General features: G+C 37.4%; 1 protein-coding gene across 1 annotated transcript; it reads right to left on the reverse strand.

Moving 5' to 3' along the window:
• Positions 1 to 5,334: 5,334 nt before the first annotated feature.
• Positions 5,335 to 27,673, reverse strand: LOC121731714 (protein tramtrack, alpha isoform-like). Its single transcript, XM_042121300.1, has 7 exons — positions 27,245 to 27,673; positions 25,337 to 25,522; positions 24,763 to 25,264; positions 24,631 to 24,687; positions 12,922 to 13,049; positions 5,964 to 6,163; positions 5,335 to 5,461 (listed from the first exon to the last, which is right to left on the reverse strand). Exons 1-7 carry the CDS (start codon positions 27,443 to 27,445, stop codon positions 5,335 to 5,337), a joined length of 1,401 nt encoding a protein of 466 aa, XP_041977234.1. The 5' UTR covers positions 27,446 to 27,673.
• Positions 27,674 to 27,764: the final 91 nt, after the last annotated feature.

The raw sequence follows: 27,764 nt of genomic DNA on the forward strand, positions 1-27,764 counted from the left end.
CCCTATCTCGTTATTACATTTATAACTTGTATTTACTAATGAAAGAAAATTCTTGTATTAATTATTTTTAATAGTCCATTAAAATTACAGGCTTTGGTGAATTTAGGAATCTTTTTTGGAACAGATAATATCTCGTCGTTTAAAAATGTCGTGGTCGAATGCAACATGTCCCGAAACGATTTTGATGTGATTTATAAGGCGCCATATTCTAGCCTTGAATTACTAATGAAGAGTCTTAATAACTGGAGAAACCGTTTATCTGTGGTGTAAGAGCTTGGCCACACTGCACTGCGTTCGTTGCATCGTCGCGTCGCAACGCTGAACGCATAATAATTAATATGTCACAGGCCACAGCTGCGTTGTGACGACGCATGTCAAAACAATATGAAGTGTAGTGCATCATAAATAAGTAAATAATAAAACCTCGCATTACATCTCTTGCCCGTCATTCTGTAAAATACCGCGACCAACGACTCAACGCATCAATGCGGCATATATGATATAATCACAAAATATCCATGAAACGCCAGAACGGTGCTGCTGCGGCGACGCACGTGGATACAATACATGACGGTCACAGCGCAATGCGTCCGTCAATCGTCCTTCACCTTCTGTCCGTTTCGAAAAATCCCGCGTCCGACGACACAACGCATCATTATGACAAATAACAAAATATTTATAAAAAAATTGGAGTGAAAACGCAATGCGACGAAGCAGCAAGCGTTCTAAATTACCTAAAAATAATATCGCCTCGGGCGGCCTCGTGGTGACTAATAAAATGATAATTCGATGGCCGCTATGACACTAGCGACCTAGACCATGGATGTGCGCAAAATCGTATTCTGCATGTCATTGATCGTACTCGATGTTACATAAAGTGAGATTAGCCGAAATGCTGTTACTATCACGATAACTATATTTTATTCCTATTGAATGGCCGGTGGATTATTCGTGCACATGTCAAAATGGCTTACTTTTTGCCCCTATCTTCACGCATCATCAACAGAATTATTCCCAATACGAATAGACTATCTATCATAATATCAACTGCGTCTAGCACAAAAATATTGCATAATTATATGCAAATACCACCAAATCAGCTAGAGCGCTACGAAATTAAATTCTCGATGAGTAAACATATAAAGTTCATTTACAAATGTCAATGCCTTCGGTTTTAAATTATGCTTATGTATTGACATAATTAGAATTCAGTACGTTTACCGCACTGAAATTCCATAGCACACGCATCGATGTAATAAAATTAGACACCAACTTGAACTATATCTTTCTAAGTGTCTCGTTTTTATCTTTTTTAAATAAATAATAACACTTGAAATATCTACAACATTAAACACCTCTGCATCTACGGTAAGTTTGCCATTGTAAGTATTTATAATATTGATCGGTAAACGTGCACGCTGATTGCGTCCACGAATACGCCATGCTGCGTACACGCCCGCACATTTTGCCGCACATACGCTCGCATGACAATTGACAACTCGTACCCGCACCACGCAAATTTAATTACTTACGCTTATGTCATTTTTATCGTGTTGCGATATTATTTTGATAAATAGGTAGTATATATTTTTAAATCCACGAGACACCATGCGCTAATAGATACGATAATGGGGATAAGGTCACGATAAGTCGTCGCACGCGCAACATAAACAACATGATATCATGGTTTTATCGTCCTCTACTTTTATACTTAAGTACGAACAAATAGTTCAAGGTCATTGGATTTTGTAACGTGATTTATGATATGTTTATTTTTTATTTCTGCTATCTGATTGTGTGGTAATGAGTAAATGAACATAATATTATTTTCATATAGACGTTTAAATATGGTGGCATTAATTTATACAATTTAGAAGTTCCTGCTAACTGTATCTACCGTTACATTTCGCTATGGGCATAATCTATCGCTAATGCGGTTTATTATCTACAGATTCCATATCTTTGCAACTGTTTCATTTTATGTATCATTTTCCTCATGAAAGCAAGGTGTGGACAAACATGTCGGAACTCCACTTATCGCCTATTTTTGTCACTTATCAAATCTTATCGAATATTCTACTGTGGTCACGGTGTTTTCGTTCGGGAAAATATATAAAAATACTAGCTGTCCCGGCAAACATTTCTTTGCCATATAAAGTATTTCGCCCGTATTATTTTATTAAAGTGACTAAATAAGTACTTATGTCACCATGGCAACGTCCATCGCTATCCCGTCGCACAAACAATGGTCGCCGTCAGTCTCGAGTTGTAATAATTTACTATTATTTATTCAACAAATGCACTTAGCAATATAAAAAGTACTCAGTAGCCGATTCTCAGACCCACTGAATATGCATATAAAATTTGGTTAAAATCAATAAAGCCGTATCGGGGGAGTACGCGGCCTAACATTGTGACACGAGAATTTTATATATTAGAGATATTTTCAACAAACCTATGAGGATAAAGTTTAGTTCTCACATAAAAATGTCAAGCCTAAACCAAAATAGTAGTATGAAACATAAGCAAAAATGCACAAAGATTATTATGTTTATGCAAGAAGAAAGCTGGACGACCTTTGGGTTAATATAGTGAGGTCAATACATAGATACAAGATAGGTGACTTTTATTCCATATAAAAAGGTTATTAACATAGTGCTAATCATCCTTACCGAACACTTACAGTCAATATTATTGTTTACAAATATCTATATCTGTTTATATTCGAAGTAATATTTTGCCCATTTGATTAAGGGCCACTTTTAATAAAATATTGAAGCGCCATCTAATGTCATATTTAATACAAGTTGACTTTTTGTTTCTTGCAAATAGATATTTTTTAACAAAACGAAAGGTTAATATGTAAAACAAACACTTTACATTGAAGCAATGTTTTAAAATTTGCATAAAGAAATAATATTATTTTTAAACTTTTTAATCGGGACTTAACGCCACTTATTTAAGTTGTAATGCTACTACGAGTACATACTTTTTCTCGACGTTTCGGCCGTGGCCGTAGCCGTCGAGAAAAAGTATGTACTCGTAGTAGCATTACTACTTAAAAAGTCGCGTTAAGTCCCGATTAAAAAGTTTAATTATAATGCAAGAAACGCGAAAGTTTAAAATTTTATCTAAAATTATTTTGATATGGAGTGCTAAAGGTAATCCATATTAAGCATTGGGGGTTGAACAAACAAGCATATAAAATACAACTAGTCAATGCGATCTTCTAATAATCTATACTAATATTATAAATGCGAATGTGTTCTGTCTGTCACTTTTTCACGTCCAAAGCTCTAAGCCGATTTTGCTTTCTGGTATGGAGATACTTTTGAGTCCCGGAAAAGAGCATAGGATACTTTTTATCCCAGAAAAATGAACAGTTTCCTATACTTAAACGACTTTTGGCGCAACGGAGTTGTGGGCGTCATCTAGTTTCGAATAATTTATTTATTTCTAAATTATAGAAGGGATACTCAAGAGGCATATTATACTAGTTTACAGACACGATGGGGTCTGAAATAGATTTAGGCTGCCTAGCCAGTCAAACTACTTTGAAACCTAATCTTTCTGCAAATAAATTAAATGCTGTAATTAATTCATTAATATGTTTAAGACATGTAAAATTTTGTGTGTTTAAGATTATTATTGCCCTTGAAGCTAAATATTCTTCTATAGTTCCTCTATAAAATAATACTAAACAGTATATAATATTATGTTGTGGTTGATTTGTTTATAAGCTTTATGGGGGTGGCATTGTCGGTCACCGACATAAATTAATTGATAAAAAAAAAAGATTTTTTTTAAATTATTGGTGTTAGTTAGAAAATATTTAGTTAGACATATCCCCCTTGGGGGTAAATTTTTTAAGATCAATCCTAAACAACACATGAACAAAATTCACTCCTCCAGAAAAAAAAAACTTCCTAGTTATTAGAAAAATGACCGCGGGTTTATAGGCGATATTGTTACAATTTAGCGGTCGGCGGAACACACTATTGTGTCTGGCCGCACGCACGAGTTTTTAAAACATTTCTATTATTCATCATGGAAAGTAACAGCGGCCCCACATTTTTAACATAACAGTTTTTTACCTACTACGATACATTATAATGGAACGTATTGTTTTTTTTTGGTAAATTGATGAGTCTTCGTGTCAACTATGCAAATTGAGATTATGTAAATAAGTTAAGCCTCAAGAAAAAAGACGAACTTGTCATTACAAATAACGGATTATAAGGTCAAAAACGACTAGTACAAAGGCGGACCGATTATTAAAAAGAAGAAGAGGGTTTTTGCTGGGAATACGAAAGAGTGACGTTGTGTTTTTGTATTATTTTCCTAAAATTGTGTTATTTCGGTTTTTAATGTGTAATGTCGGTAGAATATTAACCATTAAATATTCGATGTCGTGCACAAGTGTGGGCAACTTCAAGAAACGTGCCATTTTTTGTTCCCTCCAAAACTCCATCGAAAGTTTTAGTAAAGGGTCTACCACTTTACTAAAACAACTGACTTGACTTGTTGACTTTCCTGACTACTTTTTTAGACTTCTACTAGACTTTCGACTTGACGATCGTCTGGAAAAACGACTTTTGTAAACTTTTCACGAATTTTTTTTTCCCGCCATATTTTACTTGACACTGGCCATGGTTAAAAAGCCGAGCGCCATATTATGAAAAAAAAGAAGAAGGAGAAGGTCAAAAACGTTTAAAATGCAGCTCACAAAGGACACAGCTACTATGGTAATCCCAGCTAACCTTGGACTATGGATATTTAGTAATAAACACTAAAACACTACTTCTCGAATAGGATTTAATACATAAAACGACTTTTATGTAAATATGATTGCAGATAAATGTCATTCTGAAATATTAAAACACTATGAGACTATAATTAGCATATTATGGAATGTATAATGTGATTAATCAAATATAGATGCTGCAAATTGGATCATTAAGAAACTATTGATGGACTCTACGAACTAGTTTTAGACTTAAAAGTATTTTTGTGAAAGAGAGGGACATAGCTTTCTTTTCTCGCTGTTTCTTTAAATGTGTCACTACAGCATGCTCTATAATTTTGAGGGTGATAACATGACGCAGTCAGTTGCTAGATATCTTTTCTTGAAGATACATGTTACATAGAGGCTGCCGCCTGACTTGTATTTTATCGGAGTCCCCTACGTCACAGATACGACTCGATATTATGCTAATAATATTCCAAAAGCAATGGCAAATTACATATTTGTGATCATAGTAAAAATAGTACATGAATTGTCATTGGCAAAATACTCAGCTAATCGTTCTCAAAAAAGAAGAAGGAGAAGACTGTTTACCTGGCCGTCCTCATCCGTAGCGCGGCGCAGTTCTCCTTGCACTTGTACGCGAGCACCTGCTTGATGCGCGACACTTCCACGTCGGGGAAATGTCTGCTTACGTACGATATCAGCGCGTGGACTCTGCGAGAGGGAATCAATAACTATATTCACCACAAGCAGATCACAAAATTTTGCTTTTAATTCGTCAACATTTCACTTAGAGATAAGAAAGTAAAGCAGCTACTAGATAATGTTAAGTCTGGTTTAAGCGCTTTTAAACGTCGCAAGCAACTAAGTTAAAAAGCTAGAAATGCCATTATAGACAGGCACATACACTTATAATGTCATAGAAAATTCTCTCTCCTTTGTCACACTGCGGAGGAGTGTAGAGATGAGACACCCTAACCCTCTCGTGTATGCAGCCTGTTGAAAGTGGAGACGCAAGTGTTAAACAACTTTTATCCAGTTACTATAGTGTTCTACCCCGGCTCCGCCCGTGGTACATACATAGCCTATAGCACTCAGGGCATCTTAGCTATACATTGGTGAAAGAATTTTTTGAAATCGGTCCAGTGGTCCCTTCCGCGTTCAAACAAACTCTTCAGCTTTATAATATTAACTATAGATATAGATGTCTAGTTACCTGCGTCTATCGAGCGGCGGTTTTGTCGGTCTGGACTCCTGCCCGGCCCGGGACCACCGCTGGCCGGTGACGGAGCAGGTGGCGAGCTCTATCGGCGTGAACAGCGCGGCCGCCAGCCCCCGAGTCACCTTGCGGTAGTCGCCCCATTTCACACCACGCAGCAGCTCCTCGCGTATCTCCACTCCTTCGCCTAGTTTTATCTGTGCAAGGAAATATGAAGTTTGATATCCAATGTTTGGGGTAGGAAGGGTGTGGTATGATGGAAAGTTTTACCAGCACTAGACATAAAACAAGATCTGTTCATAGATACTAGTAATCTTCTGCTTACACCTTGTTCATAAAATATTATATAAAATAGATTAATATCTGACAATATGTTACATGAGTGATAGTTAAAAGAATTGCCGCACTTCAAAAAACCGTATTTATGTGGTTCTCAGCTACAACATTTCTATTTTAGCAACCACTCCTGCAGAATTGGAGGACAAATTCCTTTTTTCGCTTTTCACTTAAGTAACATTAGTACTTATCGGAATACAATATAAATAAATGAATATGTAAGTTAATTGAATTTTTAAATTGAAATTCTTTGCTGAACATAATATGCAAGGCCTTAAAAATTTTGCTTTAGATAGAAAATACCAAAAGTTGCCAAGACTTTAAAACGCCATAACTGAAATTTTGCAATTGCTAAATATACACATTGCTTGATGAAATTGGGTTAATTTGTTTAACTTTTACACCAGACACATGCACGCAAATTTTAATGTTAAAGTATTCTGTCTTGCTGAGATGCTATGTTATGTAATGAGAGCTTTATAGCAAAATATTATGCTACATATTTACTTAATTCTAGTTGTGCAAATACAACTATCATTGATTATATTTTCAGTTTCCCAAAATATTTTGTTCGTGGCAAATTCTTAAGGAGTCAAGAAAAAAGAAGGAGAAGAAATAATTTGGTAATGGGTTAGACACATTACTATGGAGGGTAGATGGAGGAGAACTATCTTATATGGGGGATATTTGAAAAAGTGTCCAGCTGTACGTAGTAAATACTAAATAACAAAAGAGTGGCGCTAGCTGCAGCAAAGGGTATGGAATGAATGAAGCCGTTGGTGACAAAATATAAATTGAAGTTAGCCGAATAGCCGAGTCACAGAATTACTGGGTTAATAATACCAATATATTTTGAAAAATATAACCTAAAATAGCTGAAATAAAAGCTGCTAAATGATTTAAAAACCCTGATGCTACTGTAGCGCCACCCTAATCTAATCACCATTTCAGCGGACACTTTTTACATACTTACAGAGATAGTTCTCCTCCATCTATACTCCATAGTCCATACTCATTACGAAATCGCGACTTTGGCAAGTCCGACCGACATAAAAAACACTGTGCAATATTGAAATTTTTTGTGGTGTTAATTAAAATGACTTAATTAGGACATGTACCTACATCCTCTGTCGAAACAACGGAAACGGTTACAGCACGCCAGTAAATATATTTTTTATGATTGTTTTTATAAATACTTTCTTAAATCGCTGCATTTCGAAACTCTTAGCGACAACTTCGATAAGTTAATCTTAATATGTAAATTGTACCGAGATGCCATTAATTTTACAGAATATTTTTTCAACATTCTTAAATCATTAAGATAATTTTTTGCAACACAAGGTGAAGACAGCTTATCATAAATTCCAGTATTCGACTTATTTACAATCTCGTCTCTAGGAGAATTGCAAATTGTTTTTACCTTTCGTTAAAACTAGAAAAATTTACAAACTTCAAAAAGAGGAGTTCTTACTTCTTAAGTGTAACGTGTAATGTAAGATTACGTCAACAGTGTGGACGGCTCACGAACTCAAAGCGAATTGTCCAAACGAGCGTTTGTGCTCGCGCGAAAATCGACAGCCCCGAGCGTTACATGTAATGCTCGTAGTGGCGTCCACACGTAGAATTCGTGTTACATTACACGGTGAATTACATTACACGTTGCACTCGTCTGGACCCGGCTTTAGATAAGAGATGCCAGTGCCACCCGAAACTTTGTTAGGCCTTTTTAGGGTTTCCGTAGTCAACAAGGATTTGTTCAGTTTTGCTCAGAGACTATAGGACCTACAAAGCTGTAATTTAGCATGAATACACATATTAATGATGCCGACAAAATGGTACATAAAATCTTAATTTTTTTTATGGTACCTCCCCTACACATCAAGCGGGGATGAATTTTTTTTTCGCGCCCACCCCATCGCGTGGGATGTCGTTGTATAGATTTTTTTTAAATAAATATAATGGGTATTCATAGATCATTTTCTGATTTAGGGATCCATTTGTGAAATATTAAGTTTTAAAGTGGAAAAAAATCGTTAAAGTCCAGTGTCCCCACTCCCCCCATTCTACCAGCTAAACGGTTGTTTCTGGAAATGTGAAAAAATTCACGGGAGTAGGAAATATGCTGAATTTATAAAATAAAACTATCACGGCTAAGAAGACTTCATAAGTTATTGAGTAATCAACTGAAAAAAGTGTATTTGGCGCAGTATAAAGGAACTTTTCGTTCAAACTTTGAAAGTAATTGAGATTATGGTGTTAGTAGAGTACAACACGTTATAAATGTACATTCATTGACCATAGAAAAATTTTCAAAAGCTAGCGGAATGTACTACGGAACCCTATATTGCGCGTGGCCAGACACGCACTTGGCCGGTGTTTTTAAACATAAATCTCTTAAAGTGTATAGAGATACTTTAACAAGTTTTATCAAAAAAAAATATAATAAACAGACGAACATAAATTATAACCTCCACCTTTTTGGAAGTCGGTTAAAAATCGGTAAAGCAGTTCAAACTTCAAGCGTGAAAGATAACAGATACAAACAGACATACACGCTTTCGCATTGCTAATATTAGTATGGATAATGATTTCAGACTGAGCTGAGATCATCTGTGGCATCGCATTATAGAGCGACAATATGGCGTCCATATTGTCGATGTAAATTAGGAGATAGTTCAACAGTAGAAAGTGCTCCCACACCATTCAACGCGTTAGGTACTGCAGTTTCATAGCTATTATAAATCACAAACAACAAACTGAGCGTCGCAGTTATGTTTAAAATTGCTAGCAGTGGCGGGATAGTTACATAGACCCTAGACCGGTACAGATTTGGATGACGTTCTTTAAAATATTGGAGATACGTGAACTCAATAGGAATTGAGGTAAAGAAATCCCACGCCACTGTACCATAATTTAAAGATTCCTAGTTACTATACAAACTCTATCTTGGAAAAAGACGAACTCTACTTTAATCAACCCCCTTCTTACATTACCATCAAGAAAGAAACAGAGACCGTGGCCAAGGTCCCTTTCGTTAAAAACGATGACGAAATTCGTTATCAAAATGTATGGGATTTGACATTAGTCTTCGCAAGCGAAATGTCATTTAGCGATGACTTATGTCAAACCGCATACATTTTGATAACGAATTTCGTCAGCGTTTTTAACGAAAAACTCTTTGTCTAAGGAGTAAGGGGGCAGTACATACAGTAGGTACCCACGAGTACCACGTCCATTTCATCTCTATCTTATTTACGCTTTCTTTCCTGAAGTCAACATATAATTGCAAAAGGCGTAATGGCGCCAAAAATCGCGATCGTTGGTACTGTTTTCGTGGTGAACCCCCAACAAATGATGTCCCCAATAAAGATTGTCTCTGACATAATGTCAGAGATAATCTTTATTGGGGACTATAATTATTATGTCAGTGACATAATAATATTATAGTCGAGCATAGAGAGTACTCCTTGTTCCACCAAAGAGACTGAACAACCGAACTTTCATGTCTCCCGAGCGATTTTAAAGTTAGGCGCTACCTATACCAATGTCGATAATGGATTTTGCCCAAGTCAAATATGTCTAATGACGTCACAGTGCGGTACCCACAATAATTGTTTTCGGTCGCGATAACCTCGTTATCGCTATGGGATAAGTTTGGTGACTTTCTCGCTTACGGTAAATAGGAAAATTACGTACCAATATTGCGATTCCATATGTTGTGTATAAGAAAAAATTGGGTGGTCTTCTGTAAACTCGTAGATAGATCTCCGTGTATCATGGCATACCAAAAGTATGGTCAAGTTAAAGGCATTACTTGGGGTGTTCAAATCCTTCCCGTGTATGTGCTATCTGAAGATGTGGTCTGAATATCTTCAGACCACATCTTCGTAGATGTCTGTCTGGACCTACGCATAATCATACGTTTTGGGATACCGAATATAGATTCTAATTTGTAGTATTACAACATAGATTAAAAATATCCGCAAGACTCCCTATAAAATTGCAGTTTACTATCAACACTATTAGAGGACAAAGAACAAGTTAATAAATCGTAGTGCCACGAATAATCAACAAAATATTTTACTGAAATGTGTATTTAAATCAAGTAGGTATTTCACCCACTACATATTATTTAGTGCATGTTTCGGTGCAATGACCTGGTTTCACACTTAGCTCTACATGTTTTGGATCAAAGCATCACATGTAAGTAAATACGATTACGAAACGTATGCATTTGACCTTGAGACATCTTATTCTATGATAATGTATTATGATGAAGGTGATTTATTAATCGAAATAAATATTCACATGAACCAAATTTTTTCCTTTAAAGTTTAAGCGATGGAATGACAAGAATTTTATTCATTGGTTTTGTATATTTAACACCTCCATGGTGGGTATCGCAGACACAATAGATTTTCAATTATTGTTATGCGGCAGTACAGCCGGCTGCCGCTTGGGGATTGATGGGTTAATTAAGGTCTTTTTGAGACTTAGGCCCAATTTCACCAACGACTGTTAAAGTTAATGCTCGAATTAGTATCACGTTACCTCTTTCGTTTTCCATACGAATGAAAGAGAAGACATGACATTTTAACAAGCTGCTAACACCAACATGAACAGCATAATTTCTGCCAGCCGAAATTCTGCGACTCATAACTCACAAATTACGCTCGTTTGGCTTCACCCTAACAGACGTTGGTAAAATAGGGCCTTAACCCTCAAACATGCACTAGGGCCTGTTTGTGAAATGTCGTTATTAGTTGTGCCTGCAGTTATATTATCTACACTTGATATACAATACGAGGGCTGCTATTTATGTATCCGGAATTAAAAAAAGAAACAAACATATATCATTTAATATGGTTTTATTGCTTTTCAAAATATTCGCCGCGATGATCGACACACTTTTGCATACGCTGGAACCAATTTTCATAGCACTTTTTCCATTCTGATTGAGGTATCTCCAAAACGTGCATTTTAAACGCATCAACAGCCTCTTCGCGGCTCGAAAAACGTTGACCACGTAATTTGTTCTTCGCGTATGGAAATAAAAAGAAATCGTTAGGTGCCAAATCAGGGCTGTACGGCGGATGACCAGTCAATTCGATCTTTTGACCCTCCAAAAACTGAGTTGTTTCAGCTGAGGTGTGACAGCTAGCATTGTCGTGATGTAATATGATTCTGCGTTGTCGGTTGTCCTTTCTTATTTCTTCAAAGACTTCTGGTAAACAAATGGTCGTATACCATTCAGAATTAACCGTTTTACGATTCTCTAATGGCACTGTAGCCACATGTCCATTAATTCCAAAAAAACAGGCGACCATTTGCTTCAAAGTACTTTTTGCACGAGTAACTTTTGTTGGTTTCGGCTCATCTTGGAACACCCACACCGTTGACTGTTGTTTAGTTTCGGGGTCATATGCATAGATCCAAGATTCATCACCTGTGTAGATATTATAAACGGCTTTTGACGTACCACGGTTGTATTTTTTTATCATTTTTTTGCACCAATCGACACGAGCCCGTTTTTGATCGATTGTCAAGTTGTGCGGAATCCAACGCGAACATATTTTTTTTACAGCCAAATGTTCGTGTAATATCTTATGTATGCTCGTCATACTTATGCCTAAGGACGCCTCTATCTCGCGATATGTAACATGACGATCACGCATTATTAGTTCCCGCACAGCATCTATATTTTGTGGGACAACAGCTGTTTTTGGGCGACCTTCTTTATTTTCATCCGTGAGCATAGACCGCCCACGATTAAACTCACTGTACCAGTGATAAACAGTGGTTTTTGATGGTGCTTCATCTCCAAAAGTTGCGGTGAGTTGAATAAAGCACTGTTGTTGATTTAGCCCACGCCGAAAATCGTAGTAAATCATTGCACGAAAATGTTCACGCGTTAAATCCATGGCAAATGAAGACACGCAATTTTCAAAATGACGCCACAATGGAAAAATAATTGACAGTCACATGAAACAAAATGTATTCTTCAACCAAAGAGTTCTATTTTCAAATGTTGTAATTACTTTTTAAATATTGTTCTTGTAAGTGGCCAGTTCCGGATACATAAATAGCAGCCCTCGTATCATTGCAATTCGTGTTACTGCTGACGAAACTAGTTGACATTAGTTGTATCAAGTGTCGGCCAGGCTCTGGAAACCTGGTCTAAAATAGGTATTTCATAGACCACCCAATCTTAGTAGGCTGCTAAGATTGGGTGGTATCCTGCGCTTCGGTTTTTGATCAACCAACACATTAGGTATTGCGCATGTTTATTGGCAGCCAATATAATATTTTATATTTTTTTAAATAAAATACATAACACATACAATGCAACGAAAGTTACGAAACCGAGTCTATATTATATTTAACGAATTTGTAGGCTTACTACGAAACTGTTTTGAGACTCAAACAATCGGACGAGAATGCCGCGTCCTGCTCTAACAACGTCATTTCACGTTTGTTACAGTAGGACGCGGCATTCTGTTTCGATTGTTTCGTTGTAGGCCCCAGGTTTACACTTTATACAGTATATCCTTACTTTTTAACCGACTTCCAAAAAGGAGGAGGTTATTGCTACAGGGTGTATAATCTATTATCTACTCACCAGTCTGGGCGCCGGGCCTCCCCGCTCGTTGTCCCGCTTCAGGACGAAGGGCAGCGCGCGCCGGTGCTGCTCCAGCCACACGGCGTCCGGCACGGGCCGGTTGCGCCGTCCGTCCCACCGGCTCGCACCTAACGACATACGGGTTAGCATTCCAGTGGGTCGATATGACCCCGAGCACAATCAAGGGTTAATTAAAGTGGGTCAAATTCCAATGACAGGGTCGAAATTACCCCCAGCAACATCAAGGGCTAAGTTAGTGTGACTCAAAATTGAAACTGTCGTTAATGGAAGAAGCAGGTAAGTAATAGTTCGCCTTTTTCGCATAAATGGAAGCTTTAGGGGCGGAAAAATTATTTGAATGAAAAAAATGTAAATTTTATGTTTAGCCAGATGATCAAATTATAAGGTAAATTTTTATTTTATTTTATTTTTATTTTATTTTATTTGGAAAACTTACAGCTACTTAAAAATAAATTTAACAAAGATTACTATAAAGCTAAGAGCCAATAACAAGTTTCCACTAATAGTTAAGATACTAAAAAAAGAGAGAGAAGTGAAAATCGATGTATACAAACATAGCTATAACTTTAAACTTTAACAAGACAATGATCTGGATGGTATGATTGGCTATGGCTAAATAATAATAGTACAGTTGAGAAAAAATATATATATTTAGTATAACCACTGCAAAAGTAGAACGAAAAACTTATAGTAAGTAATACTAGAAAAATTACACAAGTGATTTTGAAAATTTATAATTGTTATATTGTATAATTATTATTATGCAATGATCTGATTTATTTTTCATGTTAAAACACGTAATATAATAATGAGTATTTAATTGGACTTACTAGAAAAGTACGCGTCCGTTAATAGTTTTCTAATTTTAAAGGGTTTCAAAGAGAAAATATCTTCGAGTTGATTGCTAATAATAAAATTATTAAGTTGGGTGCTCGATCTACACATGAAAGAGTTGCGACGGTAAAAGGTGTTGTACGGTGGGACATATAGTGGAACAAAGTTACGGACATATCGGATAGGGATATTAAAATTGTATTGGCTTAATAATTCAGGAACATCGATAGTATTATTAATAATTTTACTAGAGTAAGCCAGATCGGAAACATTTCTGCGATAGTGTAGTGGTAGAAAATGGAATTTTTTACATCTTGATTCTTAATCTGGGAGATTGAGACCACATTTAAATTGAAGATACCTTAAAAAGCGCTTTTGTATCGATTCAATTCTTTGAATATAAATGTTATATTGAGGATTCCAAACTTCCGAGGAATATTCTAAAAGACTGCGTACATAAGAACAGTACAAAACTTTCATAGTTTTGGTGTTCTTAAAATTTTTGCAAGATCTTATTACAAAACCGAGAGCTTTTGAAGCTTTGTCGACAATATAATCGGCGTGCTTATCAAAAAATAACTTAGTGTCGACAACTATTCCCAGATCTTTCATTGAGTTCTTCTTTAGCAATTCTTTATTATTAAGTTTATATTTAAAGTTAATTGAGTTAGGTTTGCGGGTGAAATTTAAAGTAAAACATTTAGCTACATTTAAGTCTAATTTGTTAATAGTACAGTAGTTACTAAATCTGTTAAGATCCTCTTGCAGAAGCCAACAATCGCTAAGAGATAAAATATGCCTCATTATTTTGGCATCATTAGCATAAAGTAAAAGTTTGGAATAAAAGAAACAAGAAGATATATCGTTTAAGAATATGGAAAATAGTAAGAGACCCAGAAGGGATCCTTGAGGGACGCCAGAAGGCATTGACATCCAGCTTGACATAAACCCATTAAGGGCTACCGCTTGCGACCTGTTACTAATGTAGGAGGAAAACCATCGAAAGAGGTTCCCATGTATACCTGCGAGGGAAAGTTTCCGCAATAGTACAGAGTGGTCAATTCGGTCAAACGCCTTACTGAAATCCGTAAATATAGCATCAACTTGGGCACCCGCATCCATACATGCACTAACATAATCGTACGCAACAAGAAGATTTGATGTAGTAGATCGGCCTTTTAAAAACCCATGTTGATCTGGAGTGAACCAACATTTGAGGGTTGAGTAAACCTGTTTGTATACAATATTTTCGAAAATTTTGGCAAAAATGCAAAATTTTGATATGGGTCTATAGTTTTTAATATTAATTTTATCACCTCCCTTCAAGGGCGTCGCCAGCCGATGTCGCAGGTGGGGGCAAGTTGACTTTACCTACTACAATTCATACTTTTCTCATTCTCTATGAATGAGAAAAGAATGTATGAATTGTTGGTAAATTCGACAGCACATAAAGCTTTTCACTTCTACTACGAGCCTTACATCTATTACCAGATTTTAATATTATAGTGGTCGTTGTTTGCATTATATTTGGCAACTTTTTAGAATCTCTAGGGGGGGGGCAGCTGCCCCTCCCTGCCCCCCCTTGGCGACGCCCTTGCCTCCCTTGTGTAATGGAGTAATAAATGCGGATTTCCAAATTCTCGGAACGTATCCTTCTTTCAGTGATCTACTATAGAGCATGCACAAAGGGGTAACCAAGTATTTAGCACATCTGGCTATTAGTAAAGGTGGTATATCGTCTGGACCTGCACCTTTATTTAGATTAACAGATTTTAATAGATTTAATACCTCGTCAGGATTGACCTCAATGTCTCCAATAGTGTTATGATTTATATAATTTGTACTTTCGGGATTACAATTACTAGAATTCGGGTTAGGGTCTAGAAAATTGGTTTTAAAGTAAGCAGCAAAGAGATCACAGATTTTGTCACCAGAGGTCGCAAGTTCCCCTTCATAACGCATAGAGGCGGGGAAAGTGGAAGCAGCTCTGCTGTTACTTTTGACATATGACCAAAAGACTTTTGGATTATTGATTACGGAGTTCTCTGTTTTATTAATGTATAACTCATAGCAAGACTGTTCCATGAATTTGGCTCTTTTCCTAAGGAGGGAAAAAGATAAGTAGTCGCAGTAATTTCCATAGAGCTTATACTTGCGGTGAAACTTATGTTTCTCCTTTAAAACTTTTTTAAGAGCACAGTCATACCATGGAGGATAGTAGTCTGATGATATTACTTTCTGAGGTATATGCAATTTACGGAGATCATAGATTGTGTCGTAGAAATATTTTAAAGCATCATCTAATGGCTTATTATAGAGGTGTTCCTGCCAAGTAACTGTGTTCAGATAGGTACAAATAGCTTCAAAATTTCCTAGTCTGTAAATGTACTTTAATCTTTTATTTGTCTTCAATGCATGGATAGAATCACATATATGATCAAAACGTAGAGAGCGATGATGTGGAATATCTTCTGGTACCAGAGGATCGTCACAAGCATCGACTGTAAATCCGTTATTAGAACATATTAAGTCCAAGAATCGATTGTTGTAATTACGAACTTGACTACGTTGAGTGAGGTTGCACTGTGCCAGAGTATCAATAAAGCCGATATGAGTCGTAGAGAGGGATACGCTATCGGATGTATAGTGATTACCCTGGGGATGCCAATCAATAAATGGTAGATTGAAATCACCCATGATTATAAATACATCATTAGGATGTGAGTTAATCACGTTAAATAGATTATTGGAAAAATTTTCAAGTTGTACACTGGAACTGTTTCCACAATTTTGATTGCAAAGATACAGAGTGCAGAAGTGTATTTTGTTGGTCGATCTATCCTTCGATGAAACAGTTACCCAGACATCCTCTGCAGACATGTGCCACTCGGGACGACCCATTGCTGATAAATCACGTCGAATTGCCAAAAGAACACCTCCTCCAAGTGATTGGTTTGTTGAACTGTAGTCTCTGTCGCGCCGCCAAACGATATATCTATCATCAAATAGCTCCTGATCATTAATACCGTTAATTAGCCAGGTTTCGGTAATAGATATTACATCATATGAGTTTAAGTATACATCTCTCTTAAACATATCGGTCTTAGTACGTAGTCCTCGGGCATTTTGGTAATAAACAGTCAATTTAGAATCCATTTATGTAACTGTAAAAAGAACAACTCAATAACAGCTAGTCCAAGGTGTGGTAGAATCTAAATGAGATAATATGAAAGCAGTAAGCAAACGAACAATAGCAATTATAAGCTGGGTATAAACAATAGATTAAGCAGGTAATGAAAAGAAAGCTTACATTATAATAATTTAGTACCAAAATAGCTACGTAATGTAAATAGCAATATTGTGGTTGGCAAATTAAGCTAACTTGTTTAAATCTGATTCGTTTGAGATCATGTGAACTGGGGACTTATCATTTTTGCGGACATGAATTTTGCAAAATTTCACCCAAACGTATCGATATCCTTTAAGCCTTGAAAATTCCTTGACTTTCGTAAGCAGCTTCTTTTGATCGGGGATAAGGTGGTCATTAATGTAGAAGGTTCCATCTTCGTTTTCAAACCCAATGTCCTTTAAATTTAATTGTTTACGTGCCCGTGAAGCCGCAATGAATTCTTCCTTAATGTAACGGTTTATGAAATTAATGATGATCGACTTCGATTTAGAACCATACGAGGGGACACGAGCGATATAATTAATTTGGGTTTTTGGGAAGGTGTAACCCACAACTGCACATATGGAATTAACGATGTCGAATAGGTTTTCATTGGGTTTAATTGGAAGACCCTTAATTTCGACATTGTTCATTCGGGACCATTGTTCACGGTTGGCATTATCTTTCTTCAGAAGTGCCAGATCTTGGGAAATAGATGTTTCAGTGATTTGAGATTCCAGTGCTCGTTTCTCAATGGCTGCAACCTTTGTTTCCACATCATCAAGCCTGGAACTGTTAAAATTACACGTCGCTTTGAGTTCCGAGATTTCGGTTTTTATTAACTTAATGTCATCAATAAGTTCTGGGAGTTTATTTAGTTGTAATTTCATTTCACGTATCTCTGACATTATCATTTCCAAAGTCACAGGTTCGGGGAAAGTTGGTGTTGTAGGGCGTGGACTTGAAGCCAGCTTACACTGCGGACATCTCCACATCGTCCTTCTATCAGCCCCCAGCTTACGATAGCCAGATTCGGAAATAGAGGCACAGGCGAAGTCCATATTGCGCTTACACCCATTGCAGAATACCCCATCAGTATAAAAATGAGTAATTGTCCGTATGTTGTAAAATGTTAGTTATCTGGTTTTTCCACCAACGTCTTTATTTCCAATGACAGGGTCAAAATTACCCCTAGCAACATCAAAGGTTAGGGTATGGGCTAAAATAACCCCAAACTCCAATTTCCATTAAATCAGGTGTCGGGTCAAACTGCCGTAGGATCAAAGAAGAGTACGATCGAAATTGTTTGGAGTTAACTTTGATGGACTTTAATTTGGTAATTTATTTTCTAAATGGTTGTCTCACATATAGGCTACTTTATGTTTAGCCAAGGCTGAGAAAAACTAGATAGAGATTTCAATATCAATCTCAAAAATAATTATCGTCGTATCATCATTTTCAAAAATGGAAAAACAATAAAATATCTGAACAAAATGTAAACAAACTAAAATATGTAATACTTACATTGTATTAAGCTGCTATTAAACTAATGAATATTCAAACCAAAAGAACGATTTGTATTTGCAATACTTTATTTATAATTTAGTAAAAAATTACATTAATTTATGTACATACACAAGGTAGTAACATTCTGCGCCAAGCGACTGCACAGATACGATTAAATATTAGACTCTTTCATATATTATGTATTGATATTGTATGGTATATCATATAATATGTGGGCTCTGTAATATAGGGCTTCGAACAACCGAACCCCTTAGGAAACATATGTAACGGATAAAAGTATCTCTCTTTGTCGAAATATATCAGTTAACGCATGTAAATCATGGCTTCATTTACATGCGTCCGCCCAAACGCGCGGTTTGGCGGCTTAAAGCTTAACGCATAAATTATGTTGTTAGCGTATAATTTATGATACACTTAGGGTCGGTTGCACCAGAGGCGTAGTTATAGTTAAGGTTAAGGTTATCGTCAAACATGGTGTCCATTATGGACTTTTACTAGGGATTTGACAGTTCATTTGACATTTTGTTATAGTTAAAGTAAGTTGGTGCAACCCACTCTTAGTTGCGTCTTGTGAGAAAATACTTAATTGGATAGCAACAAATACAGTAGTGGCCTCGTGCACACACAGTTTAAGACAGTTCACGCAAACATCATACTTTCTCCTGAAAGCTAAGTATGGACTATGGAGCCGTGTTGAATAAATAAATATGAAAATCAGTTTATGATAAGGTGTAATTCACGCTAGCACTAAATTAGCTCTTTTTTAGCAACTTTAGAACCAGGTGAAATAGCAAAAGGAGCGTGCTTTGTTTTTCCCAAAGATGGTTCCCGTGGAATCTAGGGTCTCTAGGCTTGTTTGATTTATCTTTATAGGGTTCCAATAAAATGAAAGGTTGGGAACATCTGTCCTGATGATGATCAACATGCAAGAACAGGGAATATTACTCAAAGATTGGAGCAGAGGGCGCTACTAGCGTCTAGCACATGCAATGTACATCAGCTTCCGCTAGGTATATTAACTTTATGTGCACACATAAAGTTAATATACCTAGCGGAATAGAGAAACAAAGGCCTGAGCAAGCGAGATGTCACTATCAGTAACACTGCGTGGCAAAAAGAGACGTGTGATACATGACAGCAGAACTCTTTTTTGACGTCCAGTCGGCACTTATCGGCACGTTGACAATTTAATCTCATAGAATTAATGTTTAATCATGCTTGTGTAAGTGTATCTATACGTACACATATTTTTACACACCCAATTTCGGTTTCGTTTGACAACTCGAGATTGTTGCTCTATTTCGCTAGGTTTAATAACTTTATGGTTGCACATCAGAATATTGACAGAAACGTTAACAACGTCGAACAAAACTGTTCATTTACTGTTTAATGCTATATAGTGCTGCATCTAGCATGAAAATATGTATTGTAGTAATGTATCCTATTCTGTTACTCAGTACCTGAGATATAACGACAAAAAGAGATGCTGTACTGGCCTATTTGTAAACTGTAGGAATATTCAACAAGTAAGGAATAAATTGACATGATTTTATTGCACGAAAATAACGTTTATACTGTATATTGTTAATTGTATAGTGTATAATTATAAGTCTTCACTGATCAACATCTGCTCTATGTAATGGCACTTATTTCAAAAATCAAGCAAAGCATATCATATTGTCTTTACCGAAACTTATATTATGTTTATCTATTTACAATGTATTTAAAATGATAGTTTCATATAGAGGTGAACACAAACGTACCTGTTTAATATATAAGAGGAAATCTGCTTTAAAGTCATACTTCTATTTGAGGTTATAAATGCTTCAAATGTAAATATATCTCCATGAAATTAATCGAGATTTAATAATATAAGTCCATAACACTGGAATTAGTGATTATAATCCTTAGCTTACATAATTATAATATAAAACTTGGGAGTGCTTTCAAAATACGATTTCTAATATAAGATTATAATACAACGATTAATATTATCGATTCAATTATTGCGAACCATATCGAAAATCTTACCGAGACAGTTTTAAGAAGCGTTACTAATTTTGAGATCATGATAATATAATACGAAATGAGATCTAATTTTAATTATAAATATTCGAATTTTTCCACTTATTTCACAACCCTATCTCCTCTGACTCAGTATGGCCACTAAATGCTGTTTTTCTTGACTAGATTTTTTAACGTATGGCATTTTATTCCTCTCAATTCGCATGTGGTCGTGATAGATAGGAGACGCAGCTGATACGTGAAATTGGAGATATAAATTCATGAAATTCATATAAATATTTCATAACAATATTGTAGATACAACGACAGACTAAAACGTGACGGCGCGGGCGACAAATAAAACAGTACGAATATTAACGACATTCTTAGAGAAAAACCTTCATGAAAGTAATAAAGATTTTAACGCAGCGGATAAAATAATAAAATCCTTACTGCCTAATATTATGTCTGTTACTTTTTCAGTATATCAGAACAAAGACATATTAATAAGAATTGAGAATCGAAAAACATCTACAAGATTTATCTACTATACGGATATGAAGACGATTAACAAGGAATAAAAATATGCTATCAACGATAAAAATAATATAGTAAATGCTGTTAAAATCTTAGGCTCATAAAATGAGCTAGACAACTAAAAACAGATACAAATAATACTATAGTAAATGCTGTTAAAATGTAGGTAGAGCTTGTCAAAAACTAAAAGCAGTCTAATGTACCTACAACATAATAATTGCTTCATTACAACTTACAAGCTTGTTAAGAAATGTACTTTTCATTGCAATGCACATGAGAAATAAGGTCAGTCGCTACAAGTTGCTAGCTGTCTGTGAACCAGACACCACAGATTGTATATGAATCATTTAATTAATAGAGTTAGACGCAGTAAGGCCTAAGGGTCAATTCACACCGAAATGGCAGCGCAGCGGCGAGCATTTTCAGTGTCATATGATTTTGAATTGACCCTAATTCACGGTTTCTGCGAATTTTTGAATGGAGTTTATCTATTCACTGAGGCTATTGATTGGCTTAAAAGAAAACCTAGCGAAAACGCAGTTTAATAGATACGTAAAAACTGTAGCCATGCAAAGAAATAATTTTCAACTATTTACTGACCATATGAGAATTTTTAATGATTACAGAGAAATCCAATGAGATAATTACTGCAATACAGGTAGCCGAGACTACAATAGAGACTAAAGGAACAATTTAGAGATTTAATCTTAACAAATGAGTTGGGCAAGGTATTGTAGCAAATAAATGTGCAAAACGAAATAGTTGTTCTTTCAGAATTACTAAAACTGATGGCGAAAATCAAGGGACAATTCAACTGATAAATAGAGATCTTAGCAAACGTAACAATGGTAAAATGCTGAAATATGATTAAACTTTAATAACTAGGGCATGCCGCATGAGTCACTTCAGTTGTAAGACGAATTTAAGACATAACGAAACAGACAGCAAAATCTGCACAAAGTAAAGAGAATTGTATAAATAAAATGTATAGAGGTTCTGAACTTCTGTTTAAGGGGACAGGGTATTGTAGAACGGGCATGGCCCACCATAATATATTCCCAACACTCTCGTGGCCATAATGAAGCAAGGAGACATGCATAAGCTGCCTTAGATCGCTTGAATGAATTGAATTAGAATAAACTGGTTAAAGTAGGAAGTATATTATTCCTATGTACCTCCCTAATCCTTCCCCAAATAAAACTGGTGACAGACCAAAAGCCAAACGTCAAAGAACTTAGGTGAAAGCTCTATCTTTGCGACGATGTGGTTAGGAACAATTGAGAAATAAAAGCCTGTTCCAAAGATTTAGGAGATTGTAATAAAGCACAATCTCCTAAATGAGTGAAGAACAACTTACCCTGAAGTTTTGTCTCTATCTCTCCGTATGAAAAAAGCAGCAACAGGCGACAAGACTTCCTTTTTTTAAGCGGACAAGCTAACCACTTATTGAGCGATTGTGAAAGCCCTAAATCCGATATCTTATAATTTCACTCGACGGTAGAGTGACCGCCCTTCACAGTAACTCTAGTGTAAGATTTAAATTACATTAATATGGGACGGTGTTAAGACATATGTACAGGAAACTTTAAGTGGTGCAATTAGATGTGACCTAAAATCCTACGGGTTTTAGCTCGTAAGCATAGAAAGACTTTACACCTTAAGACGTCGGCATACAGCTTAGTATCGCAACGATCCTTTCGATTCCGTTCTACGGCTGTAAGTTGAGCCTAAGTGGGTCACGCGACTAAAGGATGGTGGACCAAACCGAGGAGTGTGATTCAGACTCACTTCTAAACCTAGTACTATTACATATCACTTATCAGGAACATTAATTAGCATCTGGTATCAGCTGCATCTCCTTCGCGATTTACGTCTCGCTAGCTATGGCAAGTAACATCATTACAACTACCGTGTATCGTATTCTCTGAACATATACCGTAACCTGTCAGGATTTACAAACTACGTACCGGGAGCCGTCCAATCACTCAACAATCATAACATCTGTGTAAAGATAAAACTATTGTGTATAAAAATATCGCTATTGCTATTGTTCTCGCGGGGGATCCTCGCGTCGGACACGAAAAACGGATGCGACGAGCCGCCCCCGGCGCGGGCTCAGTACAAAAACTACGCTATATGAAAATACTTGGTATACACGGGCGACGGGGGCGGCGCGCGCTCGGATATAGTGTATAATGTAGGTGTATATATGTACCTGTAAATAACCTATGTTTAAATCAGCACCGGCAACGAACGCTTCAACAACGATCAGTCTATTGTCTAAAAGGAAGGTCCTCGCTCGCCTCGGCGGGCCCGAGCGACCGGGTGTAGTGACACCGTGACTCAGGACTATTATAGCATCGGAGCCCACTCGCGCCGCGTTTATTGCGTCTCTAACGCCGCTGACGCGTTTAGCGTCACGACGACGCGATAACGCGCGCCCGGCGAGGCGAGCGACTCTAGCTATCGGTATATCATCGAAAGGCACGCAGTAAGCGGAGAAGTGTGACGGCATATAGGCCCCCGGCGATACTCCGATCACAGACTAGATATATCTACGTACAGTCTTCGACGTGCGGCCCCATCTCACATTATCGTTCAACGAAGAGATACAATGACACTTCGCAAGTAAATTTCTCGATCCATATACGAAGCATTAAATGACTCGCGTTTAATTTGAGCTCTGTGCACTATTATGTCTCCTCGACGACTCGTCGCAGAGGGAACCAGTCGAGACGGCCGACGAGCGAATCTCGTCTATGGAGCGGCGAACATTTTTGATACGTAATTGGCTAAGATCGCTCTGTGAATATGTTCAAATGAGCCAGACGTGGACTGGTCCCGTTTACGACGAGGTGGGGGTAGAGAGCGCGCGGGCGCTGGGGAGCGCTGGGAGGCGCTGAGGGCGCGCTAGAGGGGCGGTCCTACGCGCGATCGCCGGCGGCGGGCGGGGCGAGCGCGCGGGCGCTAGGGGTGCGCGGGCCGCAGCGCGGGCAGCGGCGGCGGCAGCAGTTTGACGCGCTGCGCTTGCGGTTGCGGTTGCTGCGCGGACCACTGCGCTTGCGGTTGCGGTTGCGGCGGGTGCGGCGTGTGGTGCGCGAGCGTGTGCCGGCGCAGGTACAGCGGCGTCTTGAAGCAGCGGCCGCAGGTGGCGCAGGCGACGGGCTGCGCCTCGTGGATGAGCCGCACGTGCTGCCGCAGGTTGGACGAGTTGGAGTAGCGGCGGCCGCACTGCGCGCAGCGGACGCCCATCGCTGCCAACAACACCACGTTCGCACTGCGCTCCCGACCGCGTCCGCTTCCCCGATATGCCAATAAGATCGTTTCTGGTCCTCGCGCCCGCGACACTTTCGAGACGGCGACGCTAGTACTTGGAGATGGAGAGTGCAGAGTGTCGAAACAATCGTATCAGCATGGACGGCAGCGCGGACGGCAGAGCGGAGGGAAGCGCGTCGCCCCGACACCCGCGCGCCTAGCACCAGATCAGTGTACGAAACCACGCGCGCTCTCTTCTAAACCGAGAAATTTACGATGGAATATTCGCCGGGGGCGCGGCTGTCCGAGTCGACGTGTGCGTGTATATGAGGTGCTAACATGAGTCACAAGGCAGTATTTACCTTCGGCGTTGACGTCGCGGAGCTCCGGGTTGACGCCGGCCATGAGATCCATGTTACCTGGGGAGGGGATGAGATGCGTTATGACACGGTTCGATCTATGTAATCCAGGTGGTGGTGTATTCGGTGTCCTACCTGGTAGAGCTGCGAAGGGGTTCGCGACGGCGTTGTTCTCGTTGAAGAACATCTGCTGGAAGTTGGAGCGCTCCTCGTCACTGGCCTCCTGCTCCATGACCTCCATCTTGGGCTCCAGTAGGTCCGTGGCGCTGAAGTCCTCGATCTTCTCCTCCCGGTCCGCGTCCCCCGGGTCCATGACGGCGTCGTTCTCCTCATTTTTGAATTCAGTCGCTTCGAGATCAGTTTTCACCCTCAGAGTGGGGTAGGTGCAAGTTTGGTTAAAGTCGTCGTTATTAGGCCTCGTTTGACTAGAAGTTTGAAAGGAAGCTTCTTCGCTGAGATTATTTCTAGCAACGTCGGGAGAATTTCTCTCGGATCGGCGGTTCGCGCTCTTGTCGAGGTCGTCGACGGGGGAGGTCTCTACGTTTTGGCTTGCGGCTTTGGAGGAGGAGGTAGAATGTGACGGTTTGGCGCTAAGTAAATTCCGTAATTGGGATGGAGGTGATTTTCTGTTTGTTTTCTGTAAAGGAGAGAAGTTTTAGATACTTCAACTTTCTACCTATCAACAGTCTATGCAAGGAAGACCACATACTTTGTCATTGTGTTGTGAGCAGTCGGTGAGACCTCGTATCTGGAGTGCGTCGGCGGTGCGCAGGAAAGCACTAAGCTGCGCCTGCGCGATGTTCACCTGGCCCACATACATGAACTGTAAAAGTGCGCGTATATGGGAGACCTCGCAGTCGCGCATGAATATTATCGGATGAGGACATGGGTTGTTCTGGAACAAACAAAAAATACTTAGGACCTTATTGCTATTCTATTCCTATAAAAAAATTGCAAGATAATAATTTCTAGAAAATTAATGGCTAAACCGTTACAATTTTCACAGGTGATGTTAGATGTATGGCACACAAAAAAACAAAATATTAAATAAACATTTAAGGGATTAAACAAGGATATTACAAAATTTTATGGAACTTTTCAACACTCAGTCTGACTCCTATTTATACAGTTATTTTCCTATAAAGGGAAAAACCTAGAATGCATATTTTTTGTTTTTAAAGACAACCAACAAGTCATGTAGGTATGAATAATTAAAATATAAAATCATTACATTTGATATTAAATGTGCAATTAAAATTTTGTTCTTCTTACAAAAATAACACATTAGAAGATAATAGATTGACGCTTTCAATACAATGTCAACCTTGAGAATATTTTAATGATTCATTATCACATAGCTCTTGTGGTATTCCATTAAAAAATAATTAATCAACAGTTACTTATTTTTGTATACATTTTAAAAATCCAAAATTAATAGGAAATAAATTATGATATTCTTGAATGGTATGTTAATGATAAAGATTACAAAATGTGATTATTGATCTATTATTATCATAATATGATCATAACATTTAAATAAAGACACCATAATTATCTTTGCCTGGATGTGTTTAAATTATAAACATTCTAACAAAACAATGTACTCAATAGCCTTATCTTTCCTATAACTTAGGTAATTGTTTATTTAAATTTCATGCCATTATCTTTTAATGTCTTTATCATGTACTAAAAATAATTTATAGAGAATTGGACTCGACTGTGATTATGTTTGTTCAATTCTCCCATCATTAAATAATATTTATCAATATAAAATTAACCCATCAATCCCCAAACGGCAGCCGGCTGCCATATAACAAATGAAAATCTATTGTGTCTGCGATACCCATGATTGAGGTGTTAATATTGTATTGAGAAAACAATATATTTTTCAACTTTTGTTTACTTTTTCTCAAGTAAAAATTAAGAAAGCTACTGAGGTTTAATGCTTCGATCATGGGAATCACAGACATAATAGATATTGCATCTTGATGGGTTAAAATAGAAATAGCACATACTATGAAAACTTTAGAGTGATCAATAAATAAATAAAATATGATGGAAAATCAGTTTGTTGCATAATTAATAAATTGTTTAAAACAATAGAATAGTTTATAATTATAAAATGATAAAAAGACTTATTGATTGTTGTGTAAGGCAATAAATTATTTTGTAAACCAAATCAATAAGTTGCACTTGAAAATATAGCAACCATTACAGTTGGAAAAATAATATTGTAAGTGGGAGAAACAGCTTAGAGACAGCATTCTACTGTTATAATAATAATGGCAATGGATTAAGGAAAATCTCTAGCCAAGAATGTTAAAAAATATTTGAGACACTTTCCAATTGCTTCATTTTACACAATATAATGTGAAGAGAGAAATATGATAGCATCAATCACCATTTTTTTATAAAAATTGTAAAGCTCCATAATGAATTCATTAGAAATTGTGAAACAGAATTCTAAAGTAGGTACAAATAATGAAATCACGAATACTTAAACGGATCGTGAGACATGGCATTTGTAAGTAGATCAAGTGTTTTATACATAACAACTTTCACTAGAACCATTGTAATGGTGACACATCAAAGTGTGGGGAGCGAAAGATGGACTTACTTTGAATAGTTCCTTGAAATATGGACTACACGCAGAGAGAACCACTTTATGAGCCTCGAGCCTGTGTCCCTCGCACGCCAGAGTGACATCCACGAAATCCTCATCATCGCGCAGCGCCTCGAATTGAGAAGTTATATTTGCTTGAAAATTGTTCCATCTCAAACAGAATTGCTGGTCGCCACCCAGTTCTGTACCTTCCATTACTTATAGACATAACTTGATATCCGTGCTCATTTAATTGGTTTAATAAGAATATTTAATTAATGAAAATAAATATATCACAGTAACTTGCAGTTTCAGTCGCCGTCTGGCCGAAAATCTTGAAAGAAAACAATCAATAAAATCTCGTACCAATCTAAGAAAAATAAAACTTTTTAATTTGTCATTCATTTGCTGATGGGTACATTCACTTTAACGTTTCATTTCACGTACATTTTTTAATGTTATTTATTTCACTCACATTTGAAAAGATAATAATTGTGTAAAAGTATCACTTTAAAGCTTATTTGAAATTGTTTTC

The sequence above is a fragment of the Aricia agestis genome, chromosome 11 (genome assembly GCF_905147365.1).
Source record: "Aricia agestis chromosome 11, ilAriAges1.1, whole genome shotgun sequence".
NCBI lineage: Eukaryota > Metazoa > Arthropoda > Insecta > Lepidoptera > Lycaenidae > Aricia > Aricia agestis.

What these genes read in the sequence shown, in the direction of transcription:
- LOC121731714 (XM_042121300.1), bottom strand. Translation starts at nt 27,445, where the DNA reads ATGGAAGGTACAGAACTGGGTGGCGACCAGCAATTCTGTTTGAGATGG. An exon ending in CCGCGACGTCAACGCCGAAG is followed by an intron (nt 13,050 to 24,630) that starts GTAAATACTGCC and finishes GTATGTCGTTAG; the next exon opens with GTGCGAGCCGGTGGGACGGA. An exon ending in CCGCCGCTCGATAGACGCAG is followed by an intron (nt 5,462 to 5,963) that starts GTAACTAGACAT and finishes TCCCTCTCGCAG; the next exon opens with AGTCCACGCGCTGATATCGT.